Below are 12,787 nucleotides of genomic sequence, written 5' to 3'. Positions count from 1 at the left end.
CTGGAAAGTAATTTTTTTTAAATTTTAATAGCAAGTAAACAGAAAGATATGTGTATTAATGTTTCTACCTTTTTCGTAAAATATAGTAAAGAAAGGTGTAAATTAGAAACATTGAAGTTTGAAATTACGAAACTATTTATTGAACTCAGAATAGAAAGGTAATACAAAAAAAGTTAAAACAAACGCACCTGTGGCCATCACCGCCCCCCCTGGATCGCTGCAGCGCCCACCAGGGGGCGGTAGCGCCCACTTTGGGAATCACTGGATTATGCTAATCAGGATGGAGAGACCTCAGCATAAATAAGATGCTAAGGGTTTCAGGCAGCTTTAAACGATTATTTAAAAATACATAAGGAATTAAATTCTCACTATGTAAAAATTTCAAGCAACATAAAGTTTAAATCCCCTGCCACACTTCCTTTCCCAGAAGTGATTACTATTGTTAGTTTCAAGGGATTGCATGCATAAGCTTATGTATGTTGCTACAGAAATCCATGGCTTTGCTTGATTAAAAAAAAAAAGCCAACATCAAGTGCTTGGTCTTGGAATTCTTCCCTTGTACACACAGATCTATTTCATGTTAAGTGGGACAAAATAGTTCAGTGTGGGGACGTACCACGGTTTGATCATTCCTTGGGTAGTTTTTAAAAAATGTTTTTCCTATTGGCTTAATAGCAATACAGAAATATATGTTACTGTCCTCTTTCTAAAGTACAAGGTTGGTCATGTGGCTCCAGCTACTCTAAACATTTAGGGGGTCCCCTTGCTCAAACCCTAGTGTTTCCAGCATGACTTCAGTCTATATCTTAGCCACTCTACGATCACCATGTCCCAAACCTGTCACACACGACCCTTTGTATCTCCACTCAGCGTGGCAGCTCTTTCTCCCTTCTCTCCCGAGTCACTCGTCCCTATATGCATCCATTCCACAGTCACTCATCCTAGCCCAAATGAACACTCTCTCCCAGCTGGAAATAACTCTGGTGTGTGTGTGTGTGTGTGTGTGAATCCACAGCCTTTTGCAGCTTATTTATTTCTCCACTTGGCAAATAGTTACCAAGTGCCCGCTCTATCAGTCTGCCTCTTTGCCCTCTCCTGTCTGTCTCCCTGTCTCAGCTGTCAGTCAGTTTCTCGGGGGCTAAGATCATGTCTCATTCCAGGGAGAACCGACATGCCGGTTTGCCCAGCCTGGTTCTGGTTTCCACCTGCTATCCTGCTATTATTTGTAGTGCCCTCTTTCACTGCGGTTTAGATGAAAACTTATGTGATCTTCCTAGTTTTTCTGACATAGATGCTTACAGTTGAATGTTAATGGCAAAAAAAGAGAATGAATAGGTAAGTGAATGAATATTATTAGTTTGCATGATTTAGAGATGCCATCTTACTCTGAGCTAAAGCCTCAAGAGCGCTTACTGTGCTATGTAGAGGTCATTTCTCTCTGGGCTCTATTGCCTTGTGTGGTTTATAGGAATCCTAGAATCTCTAGACATCTTGCTTACAGGTAACAGGGTTTTCTAATTATAAGATTCTAATAGGACCATCTAGCATGTTAAAAAAATGACTGGTGCAAAGGCAACATGTGTGAATAAAAAAAAAAAAGACTGGTGCAAAGGCAACATGTATAAATAAAAGAATGATGACATTGCCCTGACCAGTTTGGCTCAGTGGATGTAGCGTCGGCCTACGGACTGAAGGGTCCCGGGTTCGATTCTGGTCAAGGGCATGTACCTTGGTTGTGGGCACATCCCTAGTGGGAGTGTGCAGGAGGCAGCTGATCAATGTTTCTCTCTCATTGGTGTCTCTAACTCTCTATCCCTCTCCCTTCCTCTCTGTAAAAAATCAATAAAATATATTTTAAAAAAAAGAAAAAAGAATGATGACATTGAACTTAGGAAGTTATTTCCAAGATGAGGTCGTCAAGAGCAGGGGCTTAGCAGGTGGAGCCGTCCTGTACTTCCTGCTGTGTGACCTTCAGCAAGTCACTTCCTCTCTGAGCCTCAGTTTGCTTATCTGTAAAGTGGGGATAATAGCCCCATGACTTTGTTGTGAGGATGAGATGAGACGATGAATGTAAAATATTCGGCTGAACCACTCTATGCGACCATGTTGACCTTCAAGATGGCATTTCGTATAGTTCAACCTGGCAGGTGTCTGGCATGTAGTCAGTGTTAAGAAAATAGTGGCTGTGATGACCTCACATCTGGTTGGGTTGACATTTCTGCTTCTATTGATTAGCTGAACAGACGTTTCATTCTTTCATCCAAAACGTATTTGCTGAGCACCGGCCATGTGCGAGGAATTGTCATCAGGAAGAGAACAAGACCTTCCTCTCAAGGGTTGAACGCATCTCTTCGACACATTCAGGAGCACAGTCGCCTGTGAATAGGGCCCTGGAGTGCTGGTCAGGGGCTTCTTAGAGAGTCAGCTGGGGGTGGGCCCATGACGGTGAGAAAGCCGGCCTCAGCCTGCATAGCATGAGGGGCTGAGGCAGAGCGCGGTGCCCTGAACCGGGCAGTTTGCTTCGTGACCGGCTAGCGAAGACCAGCCCTGTGCTTTCTTAGAGAACAGGCTGAAAAGGAGACCAGCTGGCCCGGGGGTGGCTTCTCCCTTCAGCCAGGCCGGGGGACAAGGCTGCCCAGCTGAGCTTTCTGCCTGAGCATGTCCTTTTCTGCTTGTCCATCCGGAGAAGAGAGTCCGCAAGCTGTCCTTTGGGGTCACTTACTATACTCAGTTACAAATAGCATTGCCACCAGCCCCTGGGACCTAATGCCATTTGGGTGAGGATCCTGGATAAGTCCCACTGGGGAGGCAGAATTCATCCCTGGTGGCTCTTTTGTTTGCAGGGGGAGGGAAGAACCCCACTTCCACAGGCTTTTGGCTCAGAGCTGGAATGAAGGGGCAGGGATTCTTTTTTCCCACACCTGGGGCTCAGCCTGGCAGAGAAGCTTCCAGTATGTAGCCACTTGTGGCTATTGAGCGCTCAAAATCTGACTAGTCTGAATAGAGACGCAAGTGTAAAGAGCACGTCTGCTTTCGAAGACTTTCTACCAAAAAAGAATGTAAACCATTTCATTAGTATATATAAAGCTTTATAACATGTTAAAAGGACAATGATCTGGATACGATGGGTTAAATAAAACATATTATTAAAATGAATATCACCAATTTTTTGCCTTGAACACGGTGGCTACGAGGAAATGTAAAATGACCTACGTGGCTTGCATTATATTTCTATTGGGAAGTACTCTTCTAGGAGTCTCTGGGTGACTTTTCACCTATCCTGAGGTGAGTGAGTGGCCAGATGTGGAAACACCACCCGGATGGCTTTAGCACACCAGCATCCCCTGGGGAGTCTCAGAAGTAGGTGGGTCAGGAAACCCCCTTGAAGACTGGCCTCGCTGCAGCTTGGGCCACATGAGTTGGGTATAAAAGAGAAGCGTGGCCTCAGTGGGCTGGGCCTATGAGTTAAGCCTGAGAGTAAGAGAACTAGTGATTCTTGTTTGGCAGTGGCCCCTTAAAATGGCTGCACCAAAACATCAATCCAGAAGCCCAAGATGGGACTAAGGGCTAAGAAGCCCCCAGGCGTACCCCAAAGAGTTTGGAAGTGGCTTCTAGGCTCAGCAAGCGACTTTAGGCCTCAAAGACCCTGTTAGGCCATGGCTATATTGTATGGATTTTTATACCACGGGTTAAATCACAAATGCCGATGTGTAACAATCCCATATTGTGAGAACATGGTACTCCCCAGAGCAGTGGACACTATTGGTGCCCTGCCCGGATCCTTTTCTGGTTCTGGGAGCTCATCCCCAGTTCCTGTGACTTTGCTGCTAAAAACTACAGTTGTGATACTCTTTAGATGACTGTCCATGGGTAACTAGTGCCCTCGTACCCATTCTGAGGGCCACTATTCTCATAGCCAATGATTGACTGGTGCGGGTGCACAGCACTCCGTCTGCAGATGCAGGAACTCAGATGCCACACAGACTCCCCTGTGAGCAGGAGTGAGACACGTGATGCTGGGCTGATGTTGTGGCGTTCACTGTGACGTTCGCTGCGCCAACTAGCGGTGGGGTATCTGAAGCTGGCTCATAACCCGAATTTTAGCTCGCAACTCAAAGCAAAAAATCGGCCGAGAGACGGCTCGTATCTCGAAAAACTCGTTAGTCAGGACATAGTAAGTCAAGGCGCCACTGTATTATGGATATTGGTCTTGACCTTGGGTGGTGGCCATGTCATACGCATCCCTGAGTGTGTGGGGATTCCAAACCCTTGGGGTTCCCCTGCTGAGAGGCCCCGACCCTGTGCCCAGAAGAGCAGGGGCTGTAGGACCAGAAGCGGGGCCATGTGGTCTGCATGCCTCCAGGTCATGTCCAGGAGGCAGCAATGAACATCACACCAACAGCCACGTGACTTCCCCTCTCACGTTTATTTTATTGCGGTTTCATCAGGCTCTTCCCCCACATCTTTTGATCTCCATCATGGCCTCTTGTCCAGAAAGTTGAAACTGTGCCATCGTGACAACACCCCTGCCCTCTTACATAAAGTCTTTCAAAATAAGGATCGAAACAGGAACTCTGCTGAGATTTGCAACACAGAAGTGTCTTCTAGGCCTACAATTTATAGGAAGTGGGGGTGGGAAAGAGCAATGAGTCCACAGGGCTGGGGGGAGAGGGAGTGTCCACACGCAGGGTAGTCACACAGGTGGGCAAGCAAGATTGGAACAGGTGCCTGAGTCCTGAGGGTTCCAGGATCATCAGGAATTACTGACTTATCAACGGGGAGAGCTTTAGAAAAACCTACACACACACACTGTCTCTACATGGGAAGCACTTACTTCCCCTTAAGATAGACTAGAAAAAAATGAAAGCGAGCCCAAAAACCCACATTAACCCAACACACACACGACAAACTCTTAGACTCCAGAAAAACACCCTCCCATAGGCACTTGGTGTCTTCAGCTCTGGGGTTGGAGTGAAGATCTGGGGCTTTGTCCCCCAAAGACAGGGGCCACTGTCCTCACAGGGACACATCTGCTTCTGAAGGCTCTGGGGTCTGATATTTCGGGTGGTCCTGGCCCAGATGGACAGGAAGGAGGTCTGTGTCATGAAGACCCCCCTCCCCCGGCCAGCCTTTTATTTCTCTGAGACACTGACTTGCGGGAAGCTGTGTGCCCAGTGCATTTCCTGAATACAGCAGCCTGGCATTTCTAAAGCACACATCACGGAAGGGGCAAATGCTGGCTTTTTAAAAGGTGGGCGTGCCATGTTGGGAACTGATGGCTCCAGGAGGCAGGGACCACGTCCAGTTTGCTACTAACCCCGGTAGCCTCAGGACCCAGCACTGTGCCCGGCACTTAGTAGGCCCACAACAAATGTTTGTTGAACGACTGAATGAAATAACCCAGGAAGAAAAAACTTTTCTCCCAAGACTACACATTTCTAATCTTTTCATCAGTTATAAATTGGTTCGTTTTAACCCTCAATGTGGAACTATAATTCATGTATTCTCCTGCCATCAGCCGGCGCTAAAGGAACTTTTTTTTTTTTTCAGTTGCAGCTGAGTCTTGTCAGTGGGAGCCAGAGAACTAAGCTGGTTATGTCCACACGAGAGGGTCTGCAGCACATGCTCTGGTGAACTTTGATGGGAGGATCAAGCCATCCCCAAGGCCAGCAGCTGGCCCAGAACTGGCTCTCCTGGCTGGAGGCTGGGCCAGGTCCCTGTGTGTTGGGTCTGATGACTGGGGAGGAGGGGCAGGGGTTTCATTATACCCCAGGGGTCTGAATGATAAAGAAGTAGAGGCACCTGTGAGAGGAAGGCGGCCAGGACTGGCCCTAGAATTGAGAACCAGACAAGAGAAGGTGGGTGTGGCGGACCCCAGGGCCTTGGACACACTGAACTCTCCGGCCACAAGGAGGCCTGTCTGGGGAGAAGCCCCAAGCATTGGGGAGAACCTGTGTCCAGGAGAAAGGCGAGGCAGAAGGAGCCTCTGGGGAGTGGAGAAGGCTGCTAGGCTAGAATCTGCTCCAGGGAAGGTTCCACCGGCATTTTGGACCCTCGGGGAAGGGGGAGGCCAAGGTAGGGAGAAAGCCAAGGGGGTGTGGGAGAGGCTGGTGAGGAATGAATACTGGGGTTGCCACCTGGAACCCGGAGGCAGGTGAATTTGAAATGATGGTGGCAGCTTAAGGTACGCAGGGTCCCAGGTCCCTATCCACTCCATCTACCTTGACTTCAGGGCATGGCCACGAGGAGAACTGGGGAGCCCTGAACCTCCTCCCTTCACTTGCACACAGTTTTGGACAAGGGACCAGGCTTCTCTGGGGAAGGATCTGGGTAGCTGCGGCTTTGCTCTGTTTTTCATGTCAGGGCTGTACCGATACTGGCCAAACGCCCGGCTGTTTTCAGGAAGGACAGAGTGAGGTTCCCTGGGGGTGACTTCAGTGGACACTGAGGGCCTTCTGAGGGAGGGCAAGGCACCGACACCCCAAATCCCTCCCCAATTCCTGCAGGCCTCCCAGTGGGTCTGGTCGAGCAGGGGGGACCTCTGGGGGAGAACTCGGGAAGGGAGGGAAGTGCTGAGCCCTGTAGTGTGGCCCTGACAGGGGTTTTTTCTTTGGGTTGCCATGCAGGAGCCTGGCTGAAGCAGACTGCTGCGGCGGCCACTTCCATGACGGCTCTCACACATCATCTCTGCCGGCCCCACCCCGGCCACTTCCTCTTAGAGCAGTGGTTCTCAATCTTGGCTGCACGTTAGAATCACCTGGGAATCTTTTTAAAATCCTGATTTCTGGGCCTCATCCTCTGGCAATTCTGTTTCTTTGTTATGGGGTGGGGCCGCAACCTTAGTAACAAAGAAACAGAATTTCCAGAGGATGACGCCCAGGAATCAGGATTTTAAAAAGATTCCCAGGAGATTCTAATGTGCAGCCAAGGTTGAGAACCGCTGTCCTAGAGGCTCCTTTCTCTCAGAGACCTTGGTTGACTTTGACAACTGACCATTTGGGCAGCTGGCTTTTCCTCTTCTGTGCTTTAACATCCCCCTCTTACGTTTTAAATTTGCCAATGAAGAGGGAGCCTGCGGAAACCCTAGGCCCCACCCTCGACCCCAGTAAAAGCAGAACCCCAGGCCCGTGCGCTCTCTCGCCCCACGACCTCGCCGTGCGGCCCCAGGTGTGCTGTGTAATTTCTAGGTCCTGTAAGTAATACACTTTTTTGTTTTGCTTTTTCCAAGTTTCTTGATGCTTATGGCTGAGGGGCTTCTTGCCCTCATGAGAACCACAGGGCCAGCCTAGCCGCAACACTGCTTCCTGGTGGGCTGAGACCGGCACACAGCGCCCGCTGCCGGTCAGGGCACCATGTGCCACCACTTGAAGGCGAAGGGCTTCCTGCGGACGTTGGTGCCACAGTGGATCTCCCCCATGAACTTGTGGTAGGCGGAAATGTCGTCCACGAAGGTGCAGCAGAGGCCCAGGGGCTCCAGCAGCGAGCGCACGTGCGTCTCCAGGCAGCACACCTCCTCGATCTGGGGCCCGAACGGCTTGGGGATGCCCAGGTCCTTGTCGAGCACAATCATGTTCACCTGTGATGGAGGGCAGGGCAACAGCTCCTGTTTAGTGAGCACCTACTATGCACCCGGCCCTGTTCTAAACCCACTGGACCCTCCCAACAACTCTATGAAGTACGTCTTGTGATTTATCCCCACTTTACAGATGAGGAAACTGAGGCACAGAGGGGGCTAAGCAACTCATACATGGCAGAGCTGAAGTGGAAAAGCAGGCTTTCTTCTGTATGTAGGTGCATGTACATGCCTGTGCACATAGCTATATATGTATGTAGCAGCACGTGCATGTAAATGCATGTGTGTATTTGTGTGTACATGCATGTTTGCATGTAAATGCGTGCATGTATCTATGTGTGTGTGTTTGAACCTCTTTCTATCTCATAGAAGACTCTCCTCTCTGATAACAAGAATTCCCCTGTCCATAAAGGTCTCCTTTTTTAAAAAATCCTCACCCAGGGATATTTTTCCATTGATTTTTAGAGAGAGTGGAAGAGAGAGGGAAAGACAGAGAGAAACATTGATGTGAGAGAAATACATCAATTGGTTGCCTCCTGCACCAGGGCCCAGGCTGGGAAGGAGCCTGCATCCAAGGTACGTGCCCTTGGCTGGAATTGAATACGGGTCCCTTTGGTCTACAGGCCGACGCTCTATCCACTGAGCCACACTGTCAGGGCTCCATAAAGGCTTTTTAAACGTACACAGCCCTTTCCTATCTGTTTAAGGTAGAGGATTCCCCAGGAGCCCAGTGAGGCAGCCAGGATGAGCCTATCTCCCTTCAGAGGGAGTGAGCCCAGAGAGGCCAAGTGCCTGGGGTGGGTGCTGAGGCCACACAGCAGCTCAGCCAGGACTGGGACCTGGGCCTCCCGATGGGCGGCCTCAGCCCGGGGGTCCTTCTGGATCTGGCTGCCCCCTGACTGGCCTGGGTGGGATCTGGGGCCCCGAAAGCCTCACCATGTTTGGGAAGTAGGCTATGGCCTGGCGGTCCTCGTCCATCTTGAACAGAGCGGGCAGGTCGATGATGTCCTGCTCCGTCAGCCCCAGCTCCTTCTTGAGGATGTCACGGTTCCAGTCCAGGCAGCGCTGGGAGGGGGAGGGAGGGTAGGTGAGTGAGAGGACAGCCCTGCCACTGATACAGAACTGTACAGAGCTGTCGGTATAGGGTTACTAGGCTTGGTAACTGGTGCGTGTAGACGCTATTGTTCCGGGGCCTGGAGTGTATGACTGGACCTGCCCTGACTTCAGGAGACCCACAAGCAATCCAGCCTTCGTGTCCCAGGAGGACCGAGACGGTATCTGAGTCTTTGTGCTCCAGGGAGAGCGTGTCCCCGCCCAGGATGCAGATGAAGAGTCACGGTCATGAGAGGGTGCTCAGGGGATGCTCCGATCACTAGACTGCAGCATTTATCTGATCTACTTTCCCCCCGAATTCCAAACCCCCTCACCTACACTTTTTTTCTCCTTATGAAAAGGGCCGGCTTGAGATGGGATGTAAGACGGTCTTTAGGGTACGTAACCCGCCGTCTTCTCCGATGGCGGCTATGTGAGTAAAGGCCCCACAAAGACTCAATCCTTGTCTCTGCTCATTGGTTCTGGTAGTGACAGGTACAGGAGCGCTGGCTTTCCTGGTGTCCCCACCTTTGTCAACTCCACTCTTGTCTGCTGCGTCAGACCCAGGGCCCAGCACTTCAGCGAGCCTTCCAGGCTCACCTCGCACCCTGCCCTCTCCAGTGCCCTCGCCAGGGCTCAGGATCAGCAGTGACAGATGGGAGATCACAGCAGTCATACCGGGAAGGGCTCAGTAAATGAGCCAGACCCAGTGCTAAGTGCTTGCTACACAGTCTCTCGTGGACTCTTCAGGCCACCCCAGGAGGTGAGAATAAGGAAGGCCCTAGAATTGAGAACCAGGCAAGAGAAGGTGGTGTGGCGGACCCCAGGGCCTTGGACACACTGAACTCTCCGGCCACAAGGAGGCCTGTCTGGGGAGAAGCCCCAAGCGTTGGGGAGAACCTGTGTCCAGGAGAAAGGCGAGGCAGAAGGAGCCTCTGGGGAATGGAGAAGGCTGCTTGGCTAGAATCTGCTTCCAGGGAAGGTTCCACCGCATTTTGGACCCTTGGGGAAGGGGGAGGCCAAGGTAGGGAGAAAGCCAAGGGGGTGTGGGAGAGGGTGGTGAGGACTGAATACTGGGGTCGCCACCTGGAACCCAGAGGCAGGTGAACCCCAGTTGAGGAGACTGAAGACATGGAGTTCTTAGTGAGGTGCCCCAGGTCCTACAGCCGACAGTGGGGAGGGGCATGATTTCACTCATAGTTCACCCCAGAATTCGCCTCAGATCTATCGGATGCCAAAAAACGACCAGAGAGCAGAGATTATGATAAAGTCAACTTTCAAATAGCCACCGAGGGGTTTTGTGAATGTGGCTTGGGTTTCGTGGATTTTGCTTCCCCATCATCCACTCCACCCCTTCCCCTGCAAGGTTGCCTTGGATTGACCACACGCTCACTTCCCAGTGAGAGCTAGTTAGTGGACGCTCGCCCCAGGGACGGGTTCGGGGATAGACAGTAAATCAGGTTGAAGGCATTTTGTGTCATTGTTGGGGGCACACAGACCTCTGTCTGTCTTTCTGGGTGGTGTCTGTGCATGTGTGAGGACTGTTGCAGCCATGCTTCCACCCACGAGGGCACCTGCAGACCCAGGAAGTGCAGGTAAATGGAGCTGGAGTCCTGATCAACCTGTGCCTGAAATCCACTCCACTACAGGACTTCCCACTTATATGAGTCAATCATGTGTTTTTGTTTAAATCGTGTGTGTGTGTGTGTGTGTGTGTGTTTGTAAACTTGGTACTTATGGAAGAGAGACTGTCTCATGATGTAACTGCTGCTGGACTCATGAGCTGGACTCAGGCCAGAGCGAAGATTGCTTACTGCAAACCCCCATAGAGACAGATCATAACTGCTGTTCATTCTGACATAAATCAGCACCCCTTCCCTGCCTCCCACGAAGTGCTGGTTCCCGGGACAGGCTGCTGTCCTGACCTGGTCACGCATGTAAAGCGATGCCCCATACCTGGTAGCATTACATACTAGTACTTGTGACTATCTGTTCCTCACCCAGGGATCCACTTCATCTTGCTAAATTCAGGGCATAGACTCATATATGCATTTTTCTGGAGAGCAGGTCTGGTGCTTCCACCATATTTTATTTTATTTTTTTAAAATATATTTTATTGATTTTTTACAGAGAGGAAGGGAGAGGGATAGAGAGCTAGAAACATCGACCAGCTGCCTCCTGCACACCCCCTACTGGGGATGTGCCTGCAACCAAGTACATGCCCTTGACCAGAATCGAACCTGAGACCCTTCAGTCCACAGGCCGACGCTCCATCCACTGAGCCAAACCAGTTAGGGCTTCCACCATATTTTAAAGGGGTGCATCTTCCCCAAATGCTATGGGCTCTCCAGCTGTCCAGAGTCTGGGCTCTTCAGCACTGGCTGGTATGCCTACCTTCCCAGGTCCCTTATCTGCTTCCGGCCCCTGCGGACCCACGTCCTGTCTCTGTCACCCTGTAGCTCCCGGCTGTAGCACAGGGGTCAAGCGGGAGGCGGAAGCCAATGCTCACTGAAGCTTTTCCGTCTGTCATGTGCCCTGAACCCTTGGCCACTCCCTATGAAGCCCTGAGGATGCGAGAGGTGACCTTGGGCACAGTCCCAGGGACCCTCTGCCCCACCCCACCCAGCAGCAGCTGGGCCCCTGCCCCGCCCGCACCTGGAAGTACTGGTTCTCCTGCACCAAGCTCTCATTGGACAGAATCTTGTTGATGGTGATTCGCTTGCTGCTCATCCCGCCCAAGCCTGTGGGGATCAGAGGACAGGGGACAGTTTAGCCTCAGGTATGCCAGCTTCTGGGCTGACTGCTGTGGGGGAGGGGGAGATGGGGCTGGGAACGGGCTGGGACACAGGAGGGCAATCCTGGAAGAAACGAGGCCCCTCTGCCTGGGACGGCAGCACACACTCCTTTCCCAGGGCTGGGGGTGTTGCGGGTGCGGGGGGAGAGCAGGGCATATGCCCTAGGCCAGCGAGCGGGTGGCAGCTGCCTTGCTCTCTCTCTGGCCAGAGGGTGGGGTGGCACAGTGAGCCACCTGAGTCTTCCACCTGGAGCCTGCTTCTGAGGCTGAGCAGCCCTCCAGGGTGAGGATGGCAGGAGCAAGATGCCCAGAGGTGTCACCCTCCTGTTTTCCAGACCTGCCTCACACTCGGCCTCTGCCCTGCTCTGTGCCGGCATCTGCCTCCTATCACACCACGTGGTCCATGTGGTTCCTGCCCTGATGAGTAACACCTGGTGCTCACTGAGCACCTACTGTGTGCAGGCATGCCTCCAGATGTTTTGCACGGATTACCTCAGTAATCTTCCCACATTTCCATGAGCTGCACTGAAAGATGAGGAAACTGAGGCACAGAGAAGTTCATGGCTTGGCCAAGGTCTCAGAGCTAGTGGCTCATCCTGGGAAGGGTCTCTGGTACATTGTATTCCCCAGCCTGTAGCTTGTCAGGGCAGACAGACTGGGGCTCTCACCCTATACCCGAGCTGTATTTGTACAAAGATAATGATTTTCAGATCCTATGGATAGCTTTGGAGGCATGTTTAATGTAGAAAGAAGCCTCCAGAAAGTCAAGACTCATGCCTGCCAACCCCGGATAAACAAGTTCCCCGGGGAAGGATTAAAAAGGACAAGGTCTGAAACGGGTACTGCCTGTCCCAGCCACAGTCACTGCCAGGAGCCGTGCCCTTGCACGCAGAGGGCAACAACGTGTGTAAGTGTCAGCCCGCCTAAGGGAGGAGGCTTTGGAAGTAGGTGGACTGGAGAGACCAACCTGCAAGTGACCAAAAGTAATTTGAGAAAAGCATCAGAGACTGCCATGGCCCGTCGGACCCGGCTCACTCTCTCCGCCTGACCCGCTGTCCACCTTCCCATGATTAATTTAAGAGCAAACCTCACCCCCGCCTACGCCTGTCCCAGTTCTGTGTGGCTGTCTCAAGGACGCAGGTAAGTCCCACTGGGACTGACAGTGGTGGTGTCTGGCTATAGAGCAGGCCTGCTGACTCCCCCTTTCCTTCCTGCCCCTCAAATGCAGGACGTAAATTTCTCTCTTTCTCCCGTTCTACAACACAAGCTCCCCGAAGGCAGATTGTACATCAGTTTTGAACTATCTCAGTCTCCTCTGGGTCTGGTGC

At 51.6% G+C, this 12,787-nt stretch overlaps 1 protein-coding gene across 1 annotated transcript in view; it reads right to left on the bottom strand.

Moving 5' to 3' along the window:
- Positions 1–6,883: 6,883 nt before the first annotated feature.
- The window catches only part of PADI2 (peptidyl arginine deiminase, type II), a 115,022-nt gene continuing 109,118 nt past the window's right edge, over positions 6,884–12,787 (bottom strand). Inside the window, exons 14-17 of the mRNA XM_006766774.2 lie at positions 11,969–11,984; positions 11,321–11,406; positions 8,510–8,638; positions 6,884–7,576 (exon numbers count right to left, since the gene is read on the bottom strand). Of these exons, the coding sequence (XP_006766837.1) occupies positions 7,343–7,576; positions 8,510–8,638; positions 11,321–11,406; positions 11,969–11,984 (465 nt within the window). The 3' untranslated portion in view covers positions 6,884–7,342. The remainder of the gene's footprint in view (positions 7,577–8,509; positions 8,639–11,320; positions 11,407–11,968; positions 11,985–12,787) is intronic.

This window comes from Myotis davidii, unplaced genomic scaffold (assembly GCF_000327345.1).
Source record: "Myotis davidii unplaced genomic scaffold, ASM32734v1 scaffold299, whole genome shotgun sequence".
NCBI lineage: Eukaryota > Metazoa > Chordata > Mammalia > Chiroptera > Vespertilionidae > Myotis > Myotis davidii.
Note: the sequence above shows the minus strand (reverse complement) of the source record. Positions and strands in the feature narration are given on the sequence as shown.